Raw genomic sequence first — 21,497 nt, 5'->3', positions numbered from 1 at the left:
GCAGTTTTTAAAGATTTAAGTCTTCAGTACCGATAGAAGCTGAGGTTTAGAGGTTTAGCAGGGTAGTGAATTAGTGAAGTATTGAGACTGACCGACTTCATCCTTCAGGTGGTTCCTCCTTCACCTCCAGAGATGAGCTGGTGGCGGGAAGCAGCCTCACCAGGTTACTGATGACACCACAGACTACTGCGGACAAAAACTTGAGCCACTTTTACTAAATTGTGCGAACAGGACAGGTATCATAATAAAGTAACATTAAACTTACCGAAATATTGAGACAACCAGTCAATCACAGCAGATATTACGGCTGCTAGAAGTCTTCAAATCTGATTGACCAGAATGAGCAGCAGCAGAATTATTAGAGGGTCTGAATTTAGTGACATAATGATGTTGATCAATGATCAATGATCAATCTTTGCACTGCGGCAGGAAGACGGAGAAAGAAACAGAAGAGTCGTCATGAAAACCACCTGTTTTGTTTAATTTGACACACAAAAATAATCTACAAAAAGACCAAATTAAGTAACCAGTTAACCACGAAATGTCATCATTTTTATCCTCCCCCCCCCCCCCACCCCAAAAAAGAAAGCACAATTTATAAGATGTCACCCACTGCTCCAGTCACATGACTTCACAATGACATCCCGCAGGACCACACACGTTGACACTCATGGGTTTACATTTTAGGTCAAATGTCAGAGTAATTTCTCTCTCACACACTCACACTCACTCTGACCAGTGCACCCCATCTTAGTGAGCTACAGAACAATCTTTGGCGTCGTTCTCGGTGCAGCCGGTCAGTCAGACACACATGGAGGAGGGCGGGGGGGGGGGGGGGGGGGGGGGTCTAGTCGGGGAGGCCAGCGAGAGACTCAGGAAGAACGTTTTTTTTTTTTTGTTAACAGAGGTATTCAGCAGAGGGAAGGTATCTCTAAGACCGGGAGAGAAAAAAAGGAGTCTCGAGTGACATAATAAACATCTACAAACATTCACAACTCCAGAAATGCACTGACAAGTTGAGTAGAAGTTGAAAGCCAAGCGACGACTTGCACTTTTGCATTTTGAGCGTTTTACAGTCCTGCATAGATCTTTTTCATACTTTTTCAATACAAACTAAGGCGTTGTGTTATATTAAGTTGGTTCGAGTCAATAAGCAGAGAAGGTAAATAAAAAAATCTTAAATCACAAAACAAAAACAAACAAAAAAAAAAAAACAATTCAAGTAGGCTACAATCTTGACGTTTCTCCCCTCTCTCACAGGCGGCTCCTCTCGCCGGAAGTGGAGCCCAAAACTTTTTCAATTCAAGTCTTTTTTCCAGAAAAGGTCCAGTGTGATGAAACAGCACCAAAAACACACTGAGCGAGAGAGGGGCATCAAACTTACACTCGCTCATTATTGTGAGAAGGGGATATAACCCATTCATACAGAATAATCTGGAAAGAAATTAACAGTATATTGTGTTTTTTTTTTTATGTACATACACACATTCAAAATCATCCTCACCGCTCTCTCTCTCTCTCTTTCTCTCTCTCTCTCTCTCACTCACACACACACTCACACACACCATAACATGTTTTTGTCCCTGTGTAAATTACAAATAATTTATCAATATTCATTTAAGCTACTACTTAACAGTCATTAGTGGGAGCAGAGGTGACCAACAATAAAATTCTACGGACACGACGATTCCCACATCTGAGACAAAAGACAGAAAAATAAAAATTCATTATTCAGTCTGTTTTTCTTCTTTTTTTTTTTTTCTTTTTGTACTGCAAGAACAAGAGTCCTGTTATTCCACATAAGCTTAAATACAAATTATATTACGTAGCGTACTACTACTCTCATCTGTACCACCACCTCGCTCACACTCATTCCACAGTGATCAAGGTCGGTCATATGTAAACATGTTGACGAAAATAAAAAGTAAGCCGAACAAAAATAAGTGTTCTCGTCATCCACTCCGTCTTGTTCTCATACCCGATTCGTTAGAAAACACACTTAAATTAATTCATCATTGCCACTGCGAGGATAAACCGACTCTCCTTTAGGTCCGTTTAAAAAAAGAGGCGGTGGAGCCCCGCCCCCCCACCACCTCCTCCTCCCCTCCTTCACGCCGCGTCAGTCGATCAAAGTGAAGATTCCTATTGGTGGATGTGTTCCAGGAGGCTGTGACGTCACCCCACCCCCACACCCCCAGCTGGTGTCTGCCGGCCTCCTGTGCGCCGTTTATTGGTCAGTGGGTTTTCCTCTTCATGTCTCCACTCTGGCTTTGGTTCGCATCTGGTTGGAGAAAGACGGAAGATTTTTTGTTTTTTTTTTAAAGACTTTGACATCAAGATGATAATAAATCGACTCTCAGAGATCCGACAGCCTGCTGCACCACCACGACAACAACGTCTTCATGCTGAAACTTCATCAGTTCATCAGCAGAAAACTTATAGTCAATCAACTTAATGATCAATTCTTCATTTAAAGTTTATGAAGTTTATGCAGTTTCTTTTTTCTGTGTTTTATATTTGACGTAAACACTGAATTAAACGTCTTCCTGCTTTTGAAATCTTGCTTGTTGACGTGTTTTGGAAAACTGATGAGTTCACAACATTTTACAGACTCAACTATTAATCGCTTCATTAAAAAAAAAAACAGTCAACTGATTAGATAAAGAAAATAATCGATAGTTTTAAGCCCTGATATGGAGACACCTTCTCTTACAGTCAGTCTAACTTTAGCTTGATAAAACATGTTCTGGCTAATAATTCACTTCATTACATTGATGCTAATTAGATTAAGTCAGCTGATAGATGACAAGAACTCTCAAGTTTATTTATCAACTATAAAACATTTCTTGGTTGCATTTGTTTAAAAAAAAAAAATTAACTCTCAAATATCAATATCAGTCCTGCAACATTGTCCTAATACATCTGGAGGAATTAAAGCGACAGTCTGACAAATCCTTACTGTCATCAAATCAAGTATCTGCATATAAGTCAGTTAATAAGTCATAATAACTGTTGTACAGACGTGTCACAGATACGTTTGAAGCTAATTAAAACAGTGTCTCCAGAGCTCTGACGAGTTGATTTTTTCAGATGTAAAATGCTGCGTTCAGTAAATTAAAGGGATTCATAACTATGTGTTAATGTAAAATATTGACTGATAGATTCTCAACCTCAGAAATCCAGTATTTGTCTGCTTATATGAGCTACAACTTGCTTTTTAGACGCAAAGTCGTCTTAAACAGCTGTTGTTGGCAGATTTCAGAGGAACAAACACAGTAGGATTTAAATCAGACATGAAATTACATCACTGGACTGGTAGAAGACGCTACCACCTCTTCAGCTAGCTGACACATCTGTGGTTTAACTGGGCAGGTATTTATTAAACTGGGATTCATGTTTGTCACAAGAGTTAGAACAGATTTTTAAATCAACAGAGGAGGAAAATCTGTCTGTGATATGTAAGTCTGACAACTTTCTGTAATTTGAGATGCACTTTTTCATCTGAGCAGTGAAACTCTGTCACTTCATCACATGTTAAACTGGTTCAACAGGCTGCAGGAGCTTTTTACATGATGCTGCTGATGCTGATCAGCAGTTTCACACAAGATCATCTGTGTTGGACTTTCTGTCTCCTGCTTCGGGAGTTCAGATGATTCTTTGACCTTTTTTTTTCTGCAGCTATAAATACAAAAATCATTCATCCTGAGATGAAGATAAAAAACAAGGAAGCAGCTGCAACAGATTCAACAACATGAAAACTGGAAGAAATGGTGTCAAACAAAGACTTTCTGATTCATTTTTCATAATTTAGAATCAATTAGTTGCAGTTTCATATTAATCAGACTGCTCCTCTCGAATCAAAGAACCATCTGTACATCACACTGTGTTTTTCTACACACTACTGAACAAACAATATACTTCTGAATAAATTACTTGACGACATGCTTCTAACTGTGCTACAGCTACAGAGGGCAAACCAGAGACATGCCAAATATACTGAAGCAAGCAGAGAGTTACAGAACAAACAACACAGCGGCTGAGCAGAGGACAAGTCGACTTGACACGGACATATGGAGGAAGAGAGAGAGAGAGAGAGAGAGAGAGAGAGAAAGGAGGGAGGAATGCAGATTACCTGAGAAAGCAAGCTGCAAGTGAGGAGGTAGGGCAGCCTGCGACCCTGACTGGAGACTCTTATACAGATCTGAGGAGAGATGGGAGGGAAGGATGGACAGATGAGAGGGAAGAAGGCAACAACAACGACATTAAAGCCAGAATATGATGCAAATGGATGATGAAGCGTCAGTGAGGCGCCGGAGTACGAAAGGTTGAGATGACAGAGACGCGCACGAAATATGGAGAGAACAAAAGGAGGGAGACAGTTTATTTAAAAAAAATCATTAAAAATTAAAAAAAAGAGAGAGAGAGCACAGCGGAGATACTGATGGTACATTTCAGTGTGACTGCGCACACACACAGTCAACACACACACACACACACACACACAGGGTCAACATACACAGGCTATGAGATGTAAATGCTTCCTGTTTTACTTCCACTAATCATCTTTAGACAGTAAAAGCTGAATAATTAGAGGAAAAGTTGCTTTTTTTCCTAACAAACCAATGTAGTGATTCTATTGGTTCATATTCTTAAACAAGATACTTTTGTGCCGAGCGAAGTCAAACATATTTCTACATGAAAAGAAACATTTAAAGTTGCTTCTTGTGCGACAAGTTTCTATCCAACCAGTCATTTGTAGAAAAAACAACTTACATCTAAACTGTGTTAGTTAATAAATCTGGAGTAGTTCACAGTCTGCTGCTTGACTTGAATTATGTAAATCAATATTAAAACTGCAGCTGTATCAGGAAATTAAATTGTAATTTTTTCATATAAAAATCAATCGTTCAGCCTCACAAAGCCTCACAAACGTATTCTAACCAGTTTAATCACTGCTGCAAATAGTTACATTAAAATAAAATATTACCAGAATGAGTCACAACTTTAAAAACCAGACCTAAGATTAGAAATGTTTCTAACTAAAGAGGTCAATAAAAGAAGTAACTATGAATAAAAGTTCATTTAAAGAGGAGTGTTGGCAAACATTAATCATGTTCCTGGTAAATCTCCGTTATTGTCAACAAATCTCAAACCAACGAGTTATCTGTGTACTCTGATATATTTTATTCTCCGCTGTCATCCAGAAACTATTTAGCACTCGGTCGACATGCTCGCTGTAGTTTATTTTGACTCCGCAGACATCATCCAGCTGCTGCAGATTCTCACTAGTGCTCTACATTTATTTTAAGCCTCGGCTGAAAATAGTCTCCAACAAATGAACCTTTTACACCTGTTAATTATTATCACTTATTGCTTAAAACTACAGTGACCGATTAAACTCTATAATCGCTGCTTTCACAAGATGTGTGTCTGCTCACCTATTAGGTCGCTCTGTGCTAGGGGGTATCCTGAGTTGGAGCTGGGGGCTGAGCCCATGCCAGCGGCCCCTGGGGCTCCGGGAGGGCTGAAATTGAGTAACGGTGGGAACTGGAAGGGCAGCGAGACGGGCACCAGGCCTCCCAACATCCCGAAGCCCAGGGGCAGAGCGGAGGGGCTGCCCAGGAGCGGAGTGCCTGCTGTTGATACCTGCGGAAACCAGACGTCACGGAACTCTACTGTCTGATACGTTGTGAACATGGAAACATGCTTTCTTCCTTCATGTTAGCGTGAACACTAACCTGTGAGAGGTGTGACGTTGTGGAGGACGTGGCCAAAGTTCCTGAAGCCGCCCAACCGTTTCCTGCCTTTGAGTTCTGGTTGGCCCCGCCCACGACCCTCTGCCTCTGCCCGTGATTGGCTGAGACTGAAGACGGGGGCGTTTTGTCTGGGAGACTGCAGACAGCCTTGATGTTGCTGTTGGAGTTGTTGTTGATGCTACTGTTGCTCGTCGTCGACTGAGCTTTCTGGCCTCCGGCGAAGCTGAAGCTGCCCTGCGTCTGCTTCACCTGCCCGCCGCTCGACACGCTGAACGGGGGCCGGAAGGTTTTGGGGGTTTTGGGGGAGTACTGGTGTTGTTGCTGTTGGCTGGGGATCATCTGATGGGAGAGCGGGTGTGAAGGTGAAGAGGACGGGGAGGGGGAGGAGGAAGGAGGCGGGGTGGGCGCCGGAGGCCGAGGGGTGAGTTTTATGATGGGGGAGGCGTTGCTGCTGTGGGAGGACTTGGTGAGGGTGGCCTGCATGGGTGTGATGAAGTTGGGCTGGTGGTGGTGTGTGTGGGATTTGCTTTGAGAGGAGTGTGAGGTGTGGGAGGTGTGGGAGGTGGGGGATGGCGAGGAGGCCACCGGGGAGGGAGGGCAGAAGGACTGCAGGCCGGGGTGGGAGGTAGAGTTGGAGCGGGACAAGGAGGATGGGGAGGAAGAAGGTGTGATGCCGCTGCTCACGGCGCTGCCGTTGCTGCTGATGCCGCTGGCTTTGGCACTGCTCTTGGCCAGTCCTCCCATAGTTCCCAGCATCCCCACGGGGCTAACGAAGCCCTTCTGATGGGGGGGCAGCAGAGGGGAAGCTGTGGGAGGAGGCCGCTGCTTCGGAGGTGACGGGGAAGGGTGCGGATGCATCTTGCCACTTACGCCCATTATTGAGCTCGGCCTGTGATTGGGTGATGCCATGGTAACATGTCTCTGATTCTGGGTTTGGCCCAAGGTACCGGATCCTTTGATCAGGCCGTAGGGACCATCTGCAGTCCTGGAGGCCAGCGACAGGCCTGCTGCCTGCACACGAGCCATGGAGGATACAGCGGGAGACGAGGAAGAGGAGGTAGAAGAGGAGGTAGAAGAGGAGGTCAGTAGCGTTGTTGTTGTTGGCAAATTCCCAGTGGCGGCCTCCACCTTAGACAGGGAATGTTGCTGTGTTGTGGATGTGACCGAGACAGAGAGCTGAGAGGCTGAGGGGTAGTGAGGGGTGACGGGGGGAGGAGAGGAGGTGGGGATTTGCAGGGGTGGAGGCGACAAGGGGCTGTCTGAGGGTCCCGAGCCCTTGGATGCGTTGCTGAGGAGGGCCAGGGCGTGGGAGATGGAGTCCAGAGAGGGAGCGGTCAGATCCTCGTCCAGAGAATCCGACAGACAGATGGGCTCCGAGGGCAAAGAGGAGGAGAGGGGCTGGCGGTTGGAGGTCAGAACGGATGTGGAGGTGGGCAGGGATGGGGTGGAGGTCATGGTGAGAGGTGGCTTTTGGATCCACGGACCCTCCTAAAGAACAGAAGACACATGGTCAGTGTCGTTTAAATTATAAAATGAGAGGAAATAATTAAATAAGACTTGATGAATAGAAGTTAAATAGTGGATCCATTTCAGTTTGTCAGTTATATAAAATTAAATAAACACTAAATAGCAATTCTGTCCTCAGAATTGAACAAATATGAGACGAGAAGCAGAGACACATTATGAGGATACAGTCTATTATATTGTTGCTTCCAGAGAAAATGCTGTTTGGCAAATGAGTTCAAACTAAATTATAATCCTGGGTTTGAAAGGACTGTAGTGGTTTAGACTGTAGTACATAGACTCACCTTGGCTTTGGCCTTGGGTCCGGGCACCATTCTCCTCTTGACTCTGAAAGGGAAAATGCAGGCAAATATTGAGCCTTTTCTATTTACATTTTTGCATTCAAGCTCGGTTTGAGAGAAATCCCAGAGTAGTGAGTGTTATTAAGGAAACATGAGCCATTTTGAGATAAAGTAAATACTTACAGGTTTCCAGTGAGGTGACTGTGAACGGCGAGACTCTCCTTGAACAGAATCCTGAGTAAAGAAAAACCGCTGTGTTACCAGAGTTAACAGAACATCGCAGTCATGGATGTCATACAGCAATTACAACTAATGCTGATTGGAGATATCGATCGATCAATCAGGGAGAAACATGTGGAAAAGACAGAACTGTCTGTGTATTAACGAGCAGCAGAAGCTTCTGCAGATACGAGTTGACCCTCAACAGTGTGGACATTAAAGCTGGAAGTGTGTTTTTTTAAAGATTGTAATCTTGTAAAAGTAATATTTGTTGGAGCAGCTGTTGGAACACTTTGACATCACGTTGAGAAGCAGAGTTTTAAAGAAATGTTCCTGACCTCCCGACTTCAAACTCTTAAGCTTTTTTATTTTATTTTTCCAAGTCATGAAAATGGAATCACATTTTCCTTTGGATCTACATTATAAATTACCACAACAAGTGATAACAAGCAGCTGCTGCTTCCAGCAACTCTGAAGTCAGGAGTGTTAAGACGGAGCCGAAAGTTTCTGAATTAACAGACTGATGTTTGTGTCGGTGTTGTATCGTACGTTCTTATCATCTATCAGAATCTATTTTTTTCCTGATATCAGTTTTAAACATGTATGTCGATATATATACACAATAATTAATGATTGTGTGTCTTTGTGCTGCACAGCTGCTGTATATAAAGGTTTAATATGCTCATAAAATGAGTCCAACTCACTTACAAGAAACCAGTAGCAGCAGTAAAACCAGTAATTGTTGTAGAAATTAACACATTTATGATCAGCTGCTATTTAACAACGATGTTGGAACAATAAGAAAGACACATATATGTAGTAAGAAGCTACTCTGAAAAGGACTGTGGCTCTGTCTCTTGGTATTTCTCACACACACACACACACACACACACACACACACACACACACACACACACACACACACACACACACACACACACACACACACACACACACACACACACACACGTTATTGTTTCCAACTTAATCCCAGTTGTGAGGTGAACTACATTGTTCTCTGCTGGAAGACTTTTCTATAATTTTCTCATCACCGAGAAGGAATTTGTTCAACAGCCGTTATTTAAATACCACATAAACACAAGAGCACACACACACACACACACACACACACACACACACTGACCTGGCCTGCATCCAGCCCTTGGGCCATAGTGGTTTGACCTCATTCTCTAAGAAGGCCTTGAGGTAGTCCTCCACAGACAGAGAGCCCTGGTTCTCCATCTCGTAGCCGCTCAGCTTCACTCGCACCAAGCTGCACAGCAGGTTCCTGCACAAACACAAATCAGTCAATATTAAAATCTAAGAGTCGGAGGTAATGACGAACATGTGGAGGGTTGTTGTGAAGATAAACGCTGAGTGAAAAGCAGTTGTGAGTCTCAAGGTTTTTGTCATTTCATCAGGTCTTTACTTGAGGTTTCTACATTCATGCAGACGTGTGATTCAGGACTTTCCCAGAAACTTTAAAAAGGTTTTGTTTGGTGAAGTTCAGGAACTAAAAGTTGTGTAAATAATTAGGTCAAAATCACATGGCAGTGATTGTTACTGCTATTGTTTTTCTCCATAGAAACTATCTGTGAGGTAAGATGTGTTTACTAGATTAGACACCGACAGGACGGATGAAGACATGTGATGAGACAAACAAGTCGAGATACAAAGTCAAACCTGCGGCACCACGAACACGAACACACACACACACCGTTATTCCAGCAGACAGTTGTGGATCGTTACCTGAGCTTGTCATCCCAGACAAACTTCTTCCGCGGGCCCATCACCCTTTTCCCCGGTTTCTCCTCCTCCTCCTCCTCTGAGCCGATCTTATCGCCCTCCTCTGACTGCTGCCTACAGGACACACACACACACACACACGCACACACACACAGACACACACACACACACACACACACACACACACACAGACAGACAGACAGACACAGACAAATAAACAGCTTGAATAAACTTTAGTAAACACTGTAAACAGTTCCCTTTGTTACTGGATTCTTGCACACAGTATGATTACTAAGTTGAGAGTGTTCAGTTCCAGGAAGAAGAAGAAGAAGAAGAAACCTGACTGTCAAACTGAAGAATCTAGTGGCTAAAATTGTGACATTTTATATGATTCACTTAAACAACCCACCCAGAGATACTTTCAGTTGGATGATATGCTGTTTTTCACCTGTGTCTTCTGAAACGACGAGGGCAGGATCTACTTACTTTGCAACCTTAGCCATGCAGTCCATGTTATATCTGGCTATCTGCTCTGGCATCACGCTGCACACCGCCAGCTTCAGCTTCAACAGCGGCGTCCGCAGTCTGTCGTCCTGAGAGAGAGAGAGAGAGAGAGAGAGAGAGAGATGAGAGGATGGAGGCAGAGCGTCAGCGGGAGAGACGATGAGGCACGGAGGATTACATAGACGACAAAAAAATTAAAAGTGAAGAAGAAGAAGAAAGAGGAAATGACAAAAGAAGGAAAAAGTTGAGAAGAAAGACGACGGTTGGACGGGGATAAAGAGGAAGAATAAAAGAGGGAGTAGTGAGAGTGGGGGGGGGAGTGTGTTGTCAACAACTTTAATGGATCATGACAAAAGACATTTAGAAGTCTGTTTTCAGACTGTTGAACTAGTCCGTCTATACTGAGAGCCCTGCACATTAACAGCTGAGGCGGTGGAGATGAGTCGGAATAAAAGAATGATGAGAATAATGTGGAGAAACCGGACAGAAGAGCTGAACGAAGCAGCTCAGATACAGAAATATAATAGAGACGTTTGAAGAAAACACTTATTTATCGTGTTGAAAAAAACTTTAAACTGCTAATATTTTCGGTCACAGATGAGTATGAATTTATGACCCGATAAGCCACAAGGGGACCCTAAAAATCACTGGCTTGATGCAATAAAAAAAAACACACAAAACAGGAAGTAGTTGGAGGAGAGCAGAGAGACCTCGCTCACCTGGATGTTGAGGCTGAGCTTCTTCAGCCGTTTGAGGAGGGCTTCTTTGTTGCACGGCACAAACGCCTCCATGTGCGAGTAGATGTCTGAACGCACCTCAGGAGGTTGTTCCTGGACCTGCAGCTCGATACTGAAAGGAGGGAGAGGAGGGAGAGGAGGAGGGGGGGAGAAGAAAAAAAAAAGTTAAAATGGTGGAAAACATGAGAAGTAGAAGAATTAAAAGGACAGAAAAAGATGGTGGAATACAGAGAGAGGAATGAGAGGACAAAGAAACGAGGGAGCGGAATGGAAACGAGAAGCGTGTGATTAACGCAGACAATGAGAAGCAGAGAGGAAACAAAACACTTGAAGACAGAAGGAGAGGCGGCGAGGGAAATCTGCTGAGAACGACTGAGAGAGAGAGAGACAGAAAAAAAGGGGGGGAGAGGAGGAGAGCGAGCTGGGATTCGGCTGACGGTGATTTAAAAGCTGTCCTACTCACTCCAGGAGAATGTTATTCATGTCCAGGGTGAAAAATTTCTTCCTGCCCTCCTGATCAAACTGCCGCGAGGCCTGTGGGAGAGAAAGGCTGAGTCAGCACAGCAGGACATACAGAACAAATACATATATATACACATCTGTGATGCTGCAGCTCTACAGACACCGACCTTCAGCTAATTTTTAAAGAGTCTTTAAGTGACACTTTCTTTAATGAATTCGAGAAAATGCTAATGTTGAATCTCCAACCTTTTCCCCGAATGTTATTTTTAGAATAAACACGAAGAAACACCATCAATTCTTCCTCTGCCTCCCTTCCTCCTTCCTCCTCCTCACTCTTCACCTCTGTATCCTTCACTTGCATCATCCTGTTCGACTGCCTCTCTCTCTTTAAAAATTTTTTTACCAACATCTAGAAAAATATTTCTCAGCTACAGATTGACTCTGTGGCTCCGAGATACGAGAGCAACGAGAAAATAAGAACTTCTTCAAAAAGGCAGCGCTGCCGGCTGAGTTGTTTTAGTTACATAAAACCCTTCAGGGTTCAGCTCGGAGCCGCGCGTCTCTAAGAAGAGACTATTCTCGTCGGACTAAACAATACCAATAAACATTCGGTCCCACTTCCTCGGCTGATTGGCGTTCCTGTTTAACTTCTGAAAAAAGAGGATTCGCATGTAATTGCAGCCGCCCACGGACGGGCTACCGTTGACTCACCGCCCGCAGGTCCTCGATGCGTTTAATAAGAGGAGCAGGCAGACCGCCAGGCAGCGGAGGAGGAGAGAAGAGTCCACCAGAAGATCCCAGGCCTCGCCCCGGGCCACCTCCTCCTCCTCCTCCTCCTCCTCCTCCTCCTCCTGCTGCTGCTGCCGCTGTTTTGAGAGTCGGAACGCCGACTCCCAGAATGCCGTTCTCTCTGGCCGCCGCCATAGCGTGCTGCTGGTCGGTGTCCAACATGCTGAAGTCCAGGTCGCCTAGGAGATCCTGAAGCTCCTTCTCGTTGGCCGAGCCCAGCAGCGACATCACGGCGGGGTCCGAGGTGAGGTCTGCCAGCGAGAGGTCGTTGCTGGCCGCGTTGCCCTGCGGGTGGGTGGAGTTAGAGGCTAACAGGTGGTTTGTAGAGTTGGCGGAGTGGCTTGGCTTGTTAGCCACGCCTCCCGCCAGGCCCGAGTGAGCCACGGTGGGGTTTCTTTTCCTCATCTCCTCCTTCTCCCGGGTGAAGCGGCGGAGCATGGCCGCCAAGTACAGCGAGTCCTTCATCAGCTTCTTCCTCTTCTTCTTCTCCGGTCGGTGGAGGTTGAGAGCTGTCACTCTGTTAGAGAAAAAACACAAAAATGCTAAGTACACGTTTTGCCCCCCCTCATAGAGTAGACAAAATATTAGGAACACCATTCAGTATAACACACTCCAGTACACGACCAGCAGCCACCACGACCTCAAACATAAACATAAAGTAGAATTATCACCTTTCTGACAATGTCAACAAAAACTGAAAATTTATAAGCTTCGTAAATGTAGAATTTATGGCAGAGCTGCTGTATTGGATTGCACTAATAAAGTGGCTGGTGAGCGTACACACACACACACACACACACACACACACACACACACACACACACACACACACACACACACACACACACACACACACACAGAGTCTGCACTGGCATTTTGTTTAACTTCATCCATCCGTTTCTTTTAGGGAGGGGGGGGATTATTTGCCTTGATCAATATCAGTATCAAGTGACACCATACCATATCCCCTGTTGCTGTTTTTCATTAATGTAGCTTGCTAGCTATGTAGGAAGATGACCCCCATTCTTAATCCCGCCTACTAAACTCCGATTGGTCGAGTATTCCTCCAGCCGGTGGAAATGTCCATAAATAGGCACAACACAAGACCTATTTAAATAGCTGAACAAATCTGAGATGTAGGCTCTGTGGTCTGGAAGCAGGCTTCCCCCGCCCCCCCCCCCCCCCACCCGCTCCCTTTGTCAAATTTTAACCCACCAGCTTACATAAGAAATCTTAATAAGATAAGAAAAACCTCTTCAGTTACATTTCAGAGGGACAGAAAGGTGAAAGAACAAGATTAAGAAAAAAGGTGAAACACATGCTACAGATAAGTAAGCGGTAAACATCAACACATGCTGTAAGAGACGACTCAGATGATGTGGGAAGAGCGTGAAACTGTGTGGATTTTGGAAGGATTAACCTGTAGTCTGCTCTGAAAGATCTGACACACACACACACACACACACACACACACACACACACACACACACACACACACACACACACACACACACACACACATATATAACATCATCTGTTTCGTAATGGCACAATGGCAATAGCTGCTGCTATTTTTGGAAGTTGTTTTCAGGATGGCGGCATGTTGCGAGTATTTGGCCTATCTGAGCGTGGATAATGGAGCGTTTTTCTAGAAGGTGGCTGGCTTGTCACAGCGACTAAGAGCAAGTCAGAGTCAGCATCCCTGCCTCATGATAGATGTATGAGAGGCTCCGCACAAAAAGCAGAGGAGCGTAATGTCACGCAGGGAGGTGGATTATTAGCGGGGCAGAGGGTGGACAAATGCGTCATCGCATATTCACAGCGGCCCAAAAGTCCTTGAGTGTCCGAAAGGTCAACTTTTCAAGCACAGGAGAAAAAAACTTGTCCATTTACCGAACAGCATCTGTGTATCTTTGACATTTTAAAATAACAGACATTTCAATAGCTTGGCTTGATGGGACTGAATCATTTGATTAAGTGGGAGATTAGGTTTTTAAAGGGCTATTTTACAGATGCGTGGAAACTGATGGATTCCTGACAAGAATTTATTGGCTGCAGTTTCAGCTTGCTCAGCTACTCACGAGCCATTCATCGGGCTTCTTAATACATATACACTCAAGAATCGCTTATATGAAGATGTATAGCATCACCGACTGACACCAGACAACCACAGAAATAACAGACGGTGTTATTATACCGCCGTGATTCTCACCCTTGTTTAGGTACTCTGTTCTTCTTCGGGTTCTTCTCTTCCAGGTTGTTCACCTCCTTCTTTTTCCTCTTCTTTATCACCTGCCCCATGTTGTCATTCAGCTTCTGAAACAAGAGTACAAACACTCCTTTAACTCAAATACACAGATGACAACACTGCACAATATATCCTGTCCAGAAACAGATGCAGAGCTGTGAGTGTGTGTGTGTGTGTGTGTGTGTGTGTGTGTGTTCATCGCTCCAGATGTGTTGGAAAGAGATTTACATCACATCTCACTAAAACTGGGATTCGATCCAAATCAGCGTGTCGACATTTCATCTGGACGGAGGAGATTCTGCTGTGTCATATGTTCCGATTACGACAGCGTGAGTTAAGTTTTACTTTTGGTTACCATGTTATTGTTCACCTCTATGATGAATTTGTCCACAATGTCCACGGTATCGTTTGTCTCACTGTACTTGAGAGAAGCAGGTCAGGATTTTTTTTTTTACATACATATATGAATGATGGAAAAGGATTTCCTACATGAGTGCTTCTGTATAGCCAAGAATTAGAATAAGTAAGTAAATATAAGTAAGTAAGTGAGGCCACGTTCAGACTGTCATTAACTCTGCATGAAAAAACACAACCCTGTCATTCATTTGAGTCGCAGCGGTCCAGCAGCTCGGCCGAGGTACCGACGCAGAGTTCTCCTGCAAGAAAAACCCCCCGAGGGCTGTGTAACTATATCCACATGATATCCACCATATAGTTCCCTCAAAAAGTTCCCATAAGGAGTGTTCGTGGCATGTACAAAACTATTTTCTGCTAACAATCCCACAATGCAATGGGCATCGTTTTAAAAGATGCGACTCTACAGCTGATGGTGACGCCACAAAAATGACAAAGATGATGAGTAAGAGAGCAAAATGACTATTGAGTGTCTGTTATGTAGGAAGTGTGAGTTCAGATGCAGCTGTGGCCACCTGGCAAAAAAAAAGTTGAACCGGGCTCGACTTGATGATGTCATCTAGAAAGACGCTGCGGAGGCCAAATCTCATGCGTGTAAACACGAAGGTTGATGACTTTATGATGTAAACAAAGTATCTCCACTGTCAACCTCACAACCGTCACGACAGAAGATAAAACAGTTATAATAATAGTTGTAAACATCTGTCTCTGAGTGTTATAAACCACCGCGCCGTGTTGTTTTAACGTTGGTGTAACGTTGTTGGTCTGAATCCCTGCTTACCTCAGCATATTTACAAAATAAGTAACCAAGAGAATTTGAAGAAGAAGATCGATTTACGGCTTTGAGGAGCTTTTGGACGTGTAAACCTACAATAGTTTTTTTTTTTTTCCAATAATTTATTTTTTTGGATGTTTGACTGAAGGATCTGACTCCAAAACCTCGACTCAGTCTATCTGCTGAAACCGGTGCTTTATTTTTTTCACAAATTTTAGAATCTGCATTCCTCACTGTGTGGAACTCATTGGATCACTTTTATGTGAGAGAAGCAACCGCTGTAGCGTTAAAAATCTGAGCGAGCGAGCCGCTGCGACTGAATCAATGTAACCTTATTTAATGCGGATGGATCATATCCAGCCGATATCTGATTCGATGCATCCCCGGATTGATTTTGAGTGATTTTATTGATGATAATATAGGGAGTTATTGTGTCGACTTGTAGGCATAATGATGTCATCTACTCACCTGGACTCTTTACATCGAGGCCCATGAGGGAAATAAATTAAATAAACTAATAAAAACCAAACATTTCCATGTGTTTTGCAGGTCTGAGATCTGTTATGTTTATGTTAGGGTGGTCTCACCTTGTCTTCCTCTCCCTCGGAGTCGGAGGCCGCTCTGAACTGCAGCGTGCCGGTGTTGATGTAAAATCCCCCCAGCTTTGTGGTGAGAGAGGCAGGCACCAGCTCATCATACTGAGAAACATAACAATGGAAGACAGTTTGTGGTGTAAGATCACAGGAATGTTGAAAACAATAAATCCTCTTACACAACAAAAAAACGCAGACGTCGTCTCCGGATTTCAAAACATTATCGAGTAAGTGATCGTGTTTTTGTTAACGTTTCACAAAGCAGCTGATGTGTCTCTGTTGCTCAGTGAAAATGAAGGACACTTGTGCGCCAAAATAAATAAATCACTAAAAACAATCAAAATCCCTCCAGGCCAGAGATGAAACATTTTTCCATTATGGCGCATATCAAAACAGAGAGCGGGGTCACGCAGGCGCTGCCAATTTGTGAGTGTAGAGAGGACAGCTATCAAAACAAAACAACAAATATCACATAATGGCAGACAATCCATACAAAGAGCATAATACCAGCGATTACAGTCACACGGAGAGCGATACACTCTGAAAACGGAGCTAGAAAAACAACAACATATCCCTGTGTGGACACTCGCAGCACGTATGTATTCATGAGTCATGTGGACCGTTTTAGACAGTAGTCTCCGGTTGGTTGTAAGGAGGGACAAGTGTCTATCTTTAGAAGTGAATGTACTGTATTGAAACGTCAGGCGAGGAAATAAATATTTAACCACAGAGGAATAACGTCTACCTCAACACCACACGACAGGACGAGAGAACGGCGCGTCAGAAACGCGATGAGGACAGCAAATAAATCAGCAGATAACAAGGGTGAAAAAAGAGAACAACGTGTCATTAAAAGAGACCAAAGTGAGATGTTTGACTTAATTAAAGCGACACCCTGGGAAAACTGTCACATCACGTCATTATTAACGAGGTGAACGGTACTCACAGCTTCCGAGTTGTCAATAAAGGGGTCTGTCTCATCATATCCGAAGCCTATATCAATCAAATCTTGCATTCTGTCCTTCTTCTTCTTCCCTGTGTTGCCCTGAAAAATAAAAAAACCAGTGATTATCTTCTTTATTTCCATTCACAAGCAAATGAAACCCTAACATGAACCTCACTGTAACGCTGAGCTTAAAATCAGGGTGAGTGACAAAGTGTCCTGACTTCCGGGGGGGACGTTATCTCCACGTGTCTGTTGTTTTAGGGACATTTTAAGAACACAAACACACATCAGAACAAAGAGAAACAACAAGAGTCTGACCGACATATAAGCCCACGTCGACTTCTTACAGATGTACCATCATTAGCATATATTAGCATATATGTTGTCCGTTAACTGATAAGAAAATTACACTACAGAAAACGCCAGAGAGATGTGTGTGACGGCATTCAGAAACTGTTTCTCCATTAAAGAGTTCGTCAACCGGAGAGCAAAGTTTATTTTTCAGCTGAAAAATGTCCCGTTCAAGACAAACAAAGAAAGGATCTTTATTAAAACGCTTAGGATGTGTTATATTATGTTAAAAAACACAAAAACAACTTCTCACATCAGTCAAGCTTTTGAAACAATCCCGTCTTTCTTGCTCTTCCTGAGGTTTTTCCTTTTTCCCCCTTTAATTTAAGTTTTTATTGTGGAGTTTTTTTTTATAAATGTGAATGGAGGGTCTAAAGACAGAAGGTGTCACCTGTTGTAGAAAAACCTTTGAGGAAAATCTGTGATTTTGGATGAAATACTGTAGATTAAATTCATGTTACTATAACAATTTACCAAAACAAAACACTAACAGTCATTTTAACCGACTTATCAGCTAATATTCATTTATTGCAGATACTGCTGTCGATGTGTTTGTCAGTGGACGAGTGACAAGAAACTAGCAAAGATATGTGAGATATACTGTATGTAAGGTCATTTAGATAACGTGTCGCAATTACATTGTTTGTCCACCAGAAAGCGCTGACAAGTTTATTTTTCTGTAAAATGTCACACTCATAATTGTCTGTGTTTGTCAGCTGATACATCATTATCAGATTTTTTCTTTTTAAATTCTCAGATATCAATATTGGTATCAGCCTCAAAAATCTGGTATCAGTCGATCTGTAATTTAAAACATGATCTGATAAGAAACACTTGATCCAGAGATTAAGAAAAAGTAAAAAAAAATAAACTCACATATTTATTTTCAAACTTCTTTGCCAGAGCTTCAACCTGGAGCCGCTCTCTCTCATCATCGTTGAAGGGGTCGTTGGGATTCGGGGCTGAAGTCAGACTTGGAGGTTTATTCTTTGCCTGGAATAAATATTGCAAATTGAATTAATCATTAATAATGAAATACTTTATCACAAGATTGCCAGAAAACTTAAAATAACTGAAGAACTGCAACTGAGTGATGTTAAAAAACCTCAAAATATGCCAAAACATGATGTTGGCATTGGTTCAAAAAGGAAATATTTAATTATCTTTTGGTTTGGAAAACTTTTTCTCCCCCCTCCCCACTCATGTAAAACAACATTACAGAAAAAAAAAGAATAATCCAAAAGTGCAGAGAAGCAAATTGAAGCGAGTGTCTTTGATGTCTCAGCCCTGACATTTGCCTTGCTCCCATTGCTACATCCTGGTACCTCCATCAGCAATGCTCTCTCATCTATCTATCACCCGCAGCCACACAGGGCCAAACTGCATGTGGCATTTCCAAGTGCTGTAATGGCTGTGTGTGACTGGGCTGTTGCTGGGCAAGTCTGAGTGAACAGGACACAGGTAGCAGCACAAGATAAGCTTTATCTGTGCATGTGCACAAAGACAGGAGGTCTCCCTTCGCTACTGTCAAGAAGAGCGCAGCTGAAGTTGGAAAAAGCACACGGATGAGTGGCCAAAAAAAAAAAAAAAAAACACACAACTGGTGCTGTCCTTTTGTGTGGAGTCGCACTAATGGTCAGTTTCAACAACCACGCTAGTCCACAGAAGGACAAGGTGCACTCCCCTCCTCCTTATTTAGCAATGACAAGTCCACACAAACACTTCCAAGAGCAATAAAAATGAACTCCGGCTCCAGTCTCAGCCGGCCTGGTAATGTTTTAGTGAAACTGGGAGATCCTACCTGGAGGTTGTGGATGAGTTCGCCGTAATTAAACTCGGCGGAGGAGCGGTCGTCGGGCTCGGACAGGGGCAGGTTCAGCCGCACCGTCGTCCTCCTCTCGGCTCCGGTCTTGTCCCTGTCGCCGGTTTTGCCGAGGCGACCGTTGCTGGCAGCAGCGGCAGCTCCTGCCCCGGTCGCCGCCGTTGCCTCCACCTCCCCGGCTCTGCCGAAGTTGAAGTCGGCCTCATCCTCCAGCCGGCGTTTCCTGGACTCCGCGGCTGCTCCAGCTGCGAAGGCCGAGAGGGTGACAAATTGCACTTTTCTCGGCTCGGCCATTTGGATGAGCTGCCTGCCTGAACCTCGCTCCGGACAGACAGCGACAGCGAGGAGAAGAGCTACTTCGCGAAACTACTCCAAATTGGTGGCTTGAAGAAGGTTTCGCGAAGCCCCGACGGCTGCTCAGTGCCTACACGGATGTAAGGGCCTCCTCCGCACCATACGAAATGAACTCCAGGGGATGCGACGGTCGGGGAAAAGTTGTTTTTTCGGCAGCTACTTGCATCCTCAATTTGCTATGGGACCGAGACATTCACAGGAGCCATCTTGGGTTTCGGGAGTAAATAAAATATCAGAAGAGAGGGGTCGCTGCGCATGCGCGTACGCACAAAACGGAAGCATCGTGACACGGGGGGAGTCATCCCGTCCAATCAGCGTGTGCCCCGATCCTAAACCCGCCTCTGTCACAACAGGCGATAATAACAACACTATCAGTACTATTATGACCTTTATAAAGTGTCTGAGTGAAGGACAGCCAGTAGGATGCACAGACCACATGGTGTGTGTGTCCAGACATCCATTAACAGCTTCATCTCGGTTTCACTATCGACAGCTTTCATTTGATGCCTTTCATTGTCTGTTCAGGAAAATGCTGAATTGTGCACTTTTCTATAATGGCACCAGCACACACTCAAACATCAAATCCTTGACAGAAGCTAGATGATTGGCTCTCTCAGCTAGCCACCCGGACACAGCTGATCTGGTTACAGGCTCTAATGACCACCTGTTGACACAGTTTAAGTGTACTCATAATTATAAACTGTGCTTAAATTTCAGTTTGAGATGGATCCTTGTGTTTTCTGTTCTTTTGGACAGAAACCATGACTGAAATAACCTGTTAGGGGGGCCCCCAGGCAAAAATTTGCTGCTGGGCCCCAACTCTCCTCTTACTGCTTATCTATGCAATATACCCTGTAGCAATGTACCCTTCATTTAAAGATAAGGCTGGTGAAAGTCTACATTTTTGTTATTGTCAACAAATCCCATGAAAAGATCTAAAACCAACAACACCTTAACCCATCTATTACTATTTTTCAACCCCCCCTTCCCTGTCTGTGGCACTCAGTCTTGAAAAACTTGTCTAGTTTTTTTTTGTTGTTGTTGAAAAGACAACAGGAGTCATTTCCTCAAACAACTGGCTACTGTAGTTTTTAGCAAACTTTACTCTAACAGGAGTAAAATCGTGTATTTGTTGGGTATTTTTCTGCCCCAGGTTCGGTGCACCAGTGAGAATTTTCAGCAGTAGGATAGTAAGTAGAGTTGGTTCAGTATAAACCACAGTGTCTGTGTTCATCATAACGAAGCAACATGTCAGCCGGTGCGACTGTGCGGCTCTTTGATGTGGTTTTAACAGTTTGTGGAGAACAATAGAGGTCTACTGCGCAGAGACATAAACTGGAATAATACACACTTTCATTAGTGATATGACAGAACAGTATAAAATAAAACAATTAAAAAATTAAGACCAAATTCCTTAAAAAATTTGCACTCAATCAAATTACTAACACTGACTGACATGCAGTGAATCAGGGGCTTCTGGGGCCCCTTGATGTCTCTACTTTGCCCAACTATTAATCCAGAATCTGTTGAGTCTGTGTTGTTTCAACATATGCAAACATTTTGGAAAGATATACAGAATCGAGTCGTCCTTTAAAGTTGAAAATGTTCCCACGTTTACATCTTGTCAGTGTTTTTTTTTAAATAATCTTGATATTCACCTCCTGGATTTAATGAATTTGGATATTTTTACTTCATGTATGTAAGTGGTCTGACAGATGCTCCCCTTGATTTTGTTTATTTCATAGAATGAATAGAAAAACTCTTCATCTTTGACATAATCTTCAAACATAAAGTATATAATTAATTTTCTTCTTGATAATTCTATTTATTTTGTTCCTTTTCTTCTTCTAGATATGTTCATATCTTGTGCTTCATTTCTTTACCTTCATTGTTTTTCCCTTTCTTGATCTGCAAATTGTTTTTTATGGTTTGATAAAAGCTGAGGAAAATAAAAATAAAAATAAATAAATAAAAAC

At 43.4% G+C, this 21,497-nt stretch overlaps 1 protein-coding gene across 3 annotated transcripts; it reads right to left on the bottom strand.

The window, feature by feature from the left end:
- Nucleotides 1–460: 460 nt before the first annotated feature.
- On the bottom strand, nt 461–21,447 carry ubn2a (ubinuclein 2a). Of its 3 annotated transcripts, XM_044345829.1 has the most exons (17): nt 19,147–21,446; nt 18,222–18,338; nt 16,995–17,093; nt 16,043–16,153; nt 14,231–14,334; nt 11,941–12,535; nt 11,231–11,301; nt 10,750–10,879; nt 10,013–10,119; nt 9,530–9,640; nt 8,925–9,068; nt 7,745–7,795; nt 7,565–7,607; nt 5,739–7,244; nt 5,439–5,646; nt 4,133–4,201; nt 461–2,281 (listed from the first exon to the last, which is right to left on the bottom strand). In XM_044345829.1, the coding sequence occupies exons 1-17, from the start codon at nt 19,459–19,461 to the stop codon at nt 2,235–2,237; spliced, it is 3,828 nt and encodes a 1,275-aa protein (XP_044201764.1). In that variant the 5' UTR covers nt 19,462–21,446; the 3' UTR covers nt 461–2,234. The 3 variants fall into 3 exon arrangements, with proteins under 3 accessions (XP_044201764.1, XP_044201765.1, XP_044201766.1); XM_044345830.1 differs by lacking the exon at nt 4,133–4,201 and having other exon boundaries at nt 19,147–21,447; XM_044345831.1 differs by lacking the exon at nt 16,995–17,093 and having other exon boundaries at nt 19,147–21,447.
- Between the last annotated feature and the right edge of the window lie 50 nt (nt 21,448–21,497).

This window comes from Thunnus albacares, chromosome 3 (assembly GCF_914725855.1).
Source record: "Thunnus albacares chromosome 3, fThuAlb1.1, whole genome shotgun sequence".
In the NCBI taxonomy this organism is placed as follows: domain Eukaryota; kingdom Metazoa; phylum Chordata; class Actinopteri; order Scombriformes; family Scombridae; genus Thunnus; species Thunnus albacares.
This window is presented reverse-complemented; position numbering and strand designations above follow the sequence as displayed.